We start from the raw sequence: 6,836 nt of genomic DNA, 5'->3' as shown, positions 1-6,836 counted from the left end.
CAAAAATATAAAAAGCTTGAAGTAGCACAAAAGAATGCTATGAGAGCTGCCCTGGGAGCCCCTATGTGGACCAGTCTTGAAATTCTTAAGACTGGAAACGGGTTTGCCCTTTCTTCAAGAAAGAATATCTCAAAGAGCAGATATGATTGATAATTGATAATTGTTTTCCCTGGTCCAGTCCCAGTTCGATAGGCCTTAGTGGTTGGACTTGAGCTGCCAGAATGGGAGAAGTCCTAAACAGTCTACAATTAAAAAGCATAATTCTTGAGAGAGGAGGTGATCAACCACACCAAAACTTCAATTGTTCCCCACCGTAGGAGGAGCCTACCTTCAAAATAGTAATAGAAGGTCTTCCGATGAAAAAGGCTGCCTATAATCCAACAATCCTAAGGCGCATCATAGAAAAAAGCAAATGTGCAGCATTGCAGTAGCAGGAGCCACCTACATCTTCACAGAGGGATCGGTGGACACAGTATATGAGAGTCCAGGTGCTGCTCTTGGCACGGACAGCGAAGAGGCATATGCAGCAATCTGAATCATGCAGTAACAACCCTGAAGCCATCAACACAGCCACTCTTCAAGTCAAAAAAGGTGTCCAGCAGCTGGACACCCTCATAAACACTGTCAAGCAGTATCCTCCCCCACGATAGCAGCCTTAAGATTTAAATGCGACCTCAGCACACAGTATGCATTCACTCAAAAAAAAATTCTACCACTTATAGAATATTCATTCCCCCGTGCCACCTCTCGAGTGGCTTAATCTTCATCAATCAATCAACTTCGTTCCCGTCATAATCGACTTGATAATGGTCCAGGACGGACAGAAACGTCTCCTCCTCATCTTTTGATGTGTGGTTTAATCTTCAAAAAGCTATCACTTACTGGGCGCCGTTAGAGGCATTCCCAGTGATGCCTCACACACTGAGGCTGGTGAGGTGTCCAAGGGTCCTTAATATCCATTATTGCTGCCCTCAGTGTTGTGAGGGGACCACCGCTGCCCTCAGTGTGGTGAGGGGACCACATCTGCCCTCAGTGTGGTGAGGGGACCACCGCTGCCCTCAGTGTGGTGAGGGGACCACAGCTGCCCTCAGTGTGGTGAGGGGACCACACCTGCCCTCAGTGTGGTGAGGGGACCACACCTGCCCTCAGTGTGGTGAGGGGACCACACCTGCCCTCAGTGTGGTGAGGGGACCACCGCTGCCCTCAGTGTGGTGAGGGGACCACAGCGGATGTATCCTGCTCATGTCCCAGTATACATGGTTTACCAGTCTCTTATGTGTGTGTATATAATACATCACAGGTGACCTATACAGGTTAGTGAGCTCCGCCTGAAATTTCATAGCACTTGCCTTCTTTTTGTCTAACTTATAGCTGTCATATTTGTTTCCCTAGAAGGTAAGGTAATTACCAGGAGAAAGTACTAAGCCGTTGCGACTATATATACCTTAATGTTAAGAAATAACCGAATTTGTTGCGTATTGTAGGCAGTTGCCCAACCGTCTTGCGAGGAGACGGAGCCCATGACAAGGGGTCCCATACTGCAGGCCCAACCGTCTCGCGAGGAGACGGAGCCCATGACAAGGGGTCCCATATTGCAGGCAGTTGCCCAACCGTCTCGCGAGGAGACAGAGCCCATGACAAGGGGTCCCATATTGCAGGCAGTTGCCCAACCGTCTAGCGAGGAGACGGAGCCCATGACAAGGGGTCCCATACTGCAGGCAGTTGCCCAACCGTCTCGCGAGGAGACGGAGCCCATGACAAGGGGTCCCATATTGCAGGCAGTTGCCCAACCGTCTCGCGAGGAGACGGAGCCCATGACAAGGGGTCCCATACTGCAGGCAGTTGCCCAACCGTCTAGCGAGGAGACGGAGCCCATGACAAGGGGTCCCATACTGCAGGCCCAACCGTCTAGCGAGGAGACGGAGCCCATGACAAGGGGTCCCATATTGCAGGAAGTTGCCCAACCGTCTAGCGAGGAGACAGAGCCCATGACAAGGGGTCCCATATTGCAGGCAATTGCCCAACCGTCTAGCAAGGAGACGGAGCCCATGACAAGGGGTCCCATATTGCAGGCCCAACCGTCTAGCAAGGAGACAGAGCCCATGACAAGGGGTCCCATATTGCAGGCCCAACCGTCTAGCGAGGAGACGGAGCCCATGACAAGGGGTCCCATATTGCAGGCCCAACCGTCTAGCAAGAAGACGGAGCCCATGACAAGGGGTCCCATATTGCAGGCTGTTGCCCAACCATCTAGCAAGGAGACGGAACCCATGACAAGGGGTCCCATATTGCAGGCCCAACCATCTAGCAAGAAGACGGAGCCCATGACAAGGGGTCCCATATTGCAGGCTGTTGCCCAACCATCTAGCAAGGAGACGGAACCCATGACAAGGGGTCCCATATTGCAGGCCCAACCATCTAGCAAGAAGACGGAGCCCATGACAAGGGGTCCCATATTGCAGGCTGTTGCCCAACCATCTAGCAAGGAGACGGAGCCCATGACAAGGGGTCCCATACTGCAGGCCCAACCGTCTAGCGAGGAGACGGAGCCCATGACAAGGGGTCCCATATTGCAGGAAGTTGCCCAACCGTCTAGCGAGGAGACAGAGCCCATGACAAGGGGTCCCATATTGCAGGCAATTGCCCAACCGTCTAGCAAGGAGACGGAGCCCATGACAAGGGGTCCCATATTGCAGGCCCAACCGTCTAGCAAGGAGACAGAGCCCATGACAAGGGGTCCCATATTGCAGGCCCAACCGTCTAGCGAGGAGACGGAGCCCATGACAAGGGGTCCCATATTGCAGGCCCAACCGTCTAGCAAGAAGACGGAGCCCATGACAAGGGGTCCCATATTGCAGGCAATTGCCCAACCGTCTAGCAAGGAGACGGAGCCCATGACAAGGGGTCCCATATTGCAGGCCCAACCGTCTAGCAAGGAGACAGAGCCCATGACAAGGGGTCCCATATTGCAGGCCCAACCGTCTAGCGAGGAGACGGAGCCCATGACAAGGGGTCCCATATTGCAGGCCCAACCGTCTAGCAAGAAGACGGAGCCCATGACAAGGGGTCCCATATTGCAGGCTGTTGCCCAACCATCTAGCAAGGAGACGGAACCCATGACAAGGGGTCCCATATTGCAGGCCCAACCATCTAGCAAGAAGACGGAGCCCATGACAAGGGGTCCCATATTGCAGGCTGTTGCCCAACCATCTAGCAAGGAGACGGAACCCATGACAAGGGGTCCCATATTGCAGGCTGTTGCCCAACCATCTAGCAAGGAGACGGAACCCATGACAAGGGGTCCCATATTGCAGGCAGTTGCCCAACCGTCTAGCAAGGAGACGGAACCCATGACAAGGGGTCCCATATTACAGGCAGTTGCCCAACCGTCTAGCGAGGAGACGGAGCCCATGACAAGGGGTCCCATTCTGCAGGCAATTGTCGAACCGTCTAGCAAGGAGACGGAGCCCATGACAAGGGGTCCCATACTGCAGGCAATTGCCCAACCGTCTAGCAAGAAGACGGACCCCATGACAAGGGGTCTACATAATGCTCAAGCTGCTGCTTCTTTAATAATTCACAATGAGAATATGGTCTTGGACTGTCGCCTTCGTCACATTCCGCTCCTCTAATTGTTTCCTTAGTTTTCCTGTTGTCACTTAAATTTCAATCAGATTATCTTTTCGTGGTTTCTGTTGCGAAGTAAATGTAGATATATGAGCAGCTCTGGCTCCGGCTTGTAAACTTATTGGACTTTTTGGTTTATTTCTTCCCATATATTCTTATCATTCTGTGTGTTGTCTCACGTCCTTGTGTATAGCCTGGTTACTTCATCATGACCGGTACCTTCCACTCTCAGTGGGTCTGGCCAGTTATAACTGAAGTTAGTTCAGTTATATTTTCTGTTCTTGCCCTGAGATACATTCTTGCCCTGTTTTTGCCATCTGATACATTCTTGCCCTGTTCTTGCCATCTGATACATTCTTGCCCTGTTTTTGCCATCTGATACATTCTTGCCCTGTTTTTGCCATCTGATACATTCTTGCCCTGTTCTTGCCATCTGATACATTCTTGCCCTGTTCTTGCCATCTGATACATTCTTGCCCTGTTCTTGCCATCTGATACATTCTTGCCCTGTTCTTGCCATCTGATACATTCTTGCCCTGTTCTTGCCATCTGATACATTCTTGCCCTGTTTCTTGCCATCTGATACATTCTTGCCCTGTTCTTGCATCTGATACATTCTTGCCCTGTTTCTTGCCATCTGATACATTCTTGCCCTGTTTCTTGCCATCTGATACATTCTTGCCCTGTTTCTTGCCATCTGATACATTCTTGCCCTGTTCTTGCCCTCAGATACATTCTTGCCCTGTTCTTGCCCTCAGATACATTCTTGCCCTGTTCTTTCCATCTGATACATTCTTGCCCTCAGATACATTCTTGCCCTGTTCTTGCCATCTGATACATTCTTGCCCTGTTCTTGCTCTCGGATTGTGATCAATCAGAGGATTTCTTTGGTTCTCCTGATTTAGTTCATTTAACACTGATCACTTTCAACCCATGCTGCCAGTCTCTGTTCCTCTTAACGTGTCCTCATACTCGAGGATTCTATTCATCACAACACATTGGATTCTATTCACTTCCTCTATTTTTTCAGAGTCTATTGTGAGAATATAGGTGGAGCACCAATCATTATTTTCTATGTTCTTAGTATTTCAGCGCCTGTTTCTCTCTTTTCCTGGGTATAGGAGGTCCGTCAATCACTTAGTCTTTAAATACCCACTTGGGGTGGACGGTAGAGCAACGGTCTCGCTTCTGCAAGTCGACGTTCAATCCCCCGACCATCCAAGTGGTTGGGCACCATTCCTTTCCCCCGTCCCATCCCAAATCCGTATCCTGACCCCTTCCCAGAGCAATATAGTCGTAATGGTTTGGTGCTTTCCCCTGATATATGCCTTCCCTTAGTCTTTAAATCCACTAAGGTTTGCGTTGTTTCGTATCACCAATTATGCTTCTGAGGTTCACACCGTACTGCTAATTCACATCACCTTATGTTAAAACATTTCAACAGTTGCTCACGATGAGTCACAATACCGTGGCTGAAGATATGATGATCAACCATACCAGAAGATGATGAGACGTCACCTCATCATCAGGTGTGTGGTTTACTCTTCATTTCAATAGTTATTAAGGTAATTATCTCCGCATGCCTCAGAGAATGTGGAGAATGAATGTGGAAAATTAAAATAATTCTTTTAATCTCTAACACCTCAGAAATGATTTTCTTTTTACAATAGTTCAACAAAGGTTTTCTTTCCGCAACTCTCTGAATAATTCCTTGCGTGTTAACCCAAGCTTTGTGTCATTGCAATAAGCTCCCGCGCCTCACCACTAACCTTTAACACATTCAAGGGGCAAATCATCCCACGTTGAAGCATCTCCGGCGCCTTTGATCGCTTTTTTCTTGGTTGCCGTGGAGGTAATATTGCTCTCCCACGCTCTCACTATTGCTCTCCCACGCTCTCACTTTTAAACACCACATTACTCTGTTTTTAGCGGGTTCCCTGGCATTCACTGCCTCTCGCGACTGCCGGCGGGATTTACCAAGTCCGTTTCTCGCAAACAAAAATCCGGGCTCCTATCTCCATGTTTATGTGGCTTTTGCGTGCGTGTCTGTAGTCACCTAATTGTGCTTCGGTGTCTTGAGCTTCAGCTCATTGATCCCGCCTCTCAACGATCGAGCAACTGTTGTACAGGTTCTTGACTCATTTGTGCTCTGTCATATCTGTTGTTGTTGTAGATTCACCTGCTGGGAACAAAAGTTCCAAGTAGCACGGGCTATGGTGAGCCCGTCGTGGGCTTCTGTCATATCTACGTTTGAAACTGTGTATGGAGTCTGTCAAGTTAGGTGGGGGTCGCCCCATCCGTGTGGCCTCCAACTCTTAACAAACAAACTATGTCATACTGAATAGACTACTAGGGGGATCAATCCTGCGTTGCCTGAGTCTGTGTCCCATCTATCCTTCCATCTGTTTATCTATACATTCATCTATACATCCATCTATTTATCCATCCATCAATCTATCCGTATATCTACCCTTCTATCTGAGGGTCAATCTGTTCATTAATCTATCAACCTTCCTATTTATATATACATCCATCTATTCATCCATCCATCGATTCATCCATCCATCTATTCACTCATCAATCTATCATTCATCTAGTTGTATTCACCTAATTGTGCTTGCGGGGGTTGAGATCTGCTCTTTCGGCCCGCCTCTCAACTGCCACTCAACTGTTACTAACTACTCCCCCCCCCCCACACACACACAAGAAGCAGCCCGTAGCAGCTGTCTAACTCCCAGGTACCTATTTACTGCTAGGTAAGAGGGGCATCAGGGTGAAAGAAACGTTGTCCATTTGTTTCTGCCTGGTCAGGGAATCGAACCCGGGCCACAGAATTACGAATCCTGCGCGCTGTCCGCTCAGCTACCAGACCCCGGCTATCAGCCCATCTATCCGTTCATCTGTCCATCTCTGTCCACATAGCCACATATTTATACATCCAACTAGCTTACTATTCATCTAGATTTATATCCATCTATCTATATATGCCCCCTATTCATATTTCTATCCGAATAACTGTCCATCAACCTATAAAACTATCCATCCATCTAACTATGCGTATTTTCGTCTATTCATCCATCTATATTACCATCTATCTACCCATTTAGTCAGCTATATATCTCATTCTTCCTATCCATCAATCTATATATACGTCTATCCACATTTCCATCAAGTTATCCATCTGCCCATCCATCCATCTATCCATGCTT

At 48.6% G+C, this 6,836-nt stretch overlaps 1 protein-coding gene across 1 annotated transcript; it reads left to right on the top strand.

The window, feature by feature from the left end:
- The first annotated feature begins 412 nt into the window (after positions 1–412).
- LOC123759202 (proline-rich protein 36-like) lies at positions 413–3,632 on the top strand. Its single transcript, XM_045744084.2, has 2 exons — positions 413–517; positions 1,485–3,632. The coding sequence occupies exons 1-2, from the start codon at positions 413–415 to the stop codon at positions 3,630–3,632; spliced, it is 2,253 nt and encodes a 750-aa protein (XP_045600040.2).
- Positions 3,633–6,836: the final 3,204 nt, after the last annotated feature.

Source organism: Procambarus clarkii, chromosome 15, assembly GCF_040958095.1.
Source record: "Procambarus clarkii isolate CNS0578487 chromosome 15, FALCON_Pclarkii_2.0, whole genome shotgun sequence".
Taxonomy (NCBI): Eukaryota; Metazoa; Arthropoda; class Malacostraca; order Decapoda; family Cambaridae; genus Procambarus; species Procambarus clarkii.
Note: the sequence above shows the minus strand (reverse complement) of the source record. Positions and strands in the feature narration are given on the sequence as shown.

Coding starts and splice junctions, on each gene's coding strand:
- LOC123759202 (XM_045744084.2), top strand. CDS start 413: ATGTGCAGCATTGCAGTAGCAGGAGCCACCTACATCTTCACAGAGGGA. Junction 518..1,484: donor TTGGCACGGACAGCGAAGAG/GCATATGCAGCA, acceptor TGCGTATTGTAG/GCAGTTGCCCAACCGTCTTG.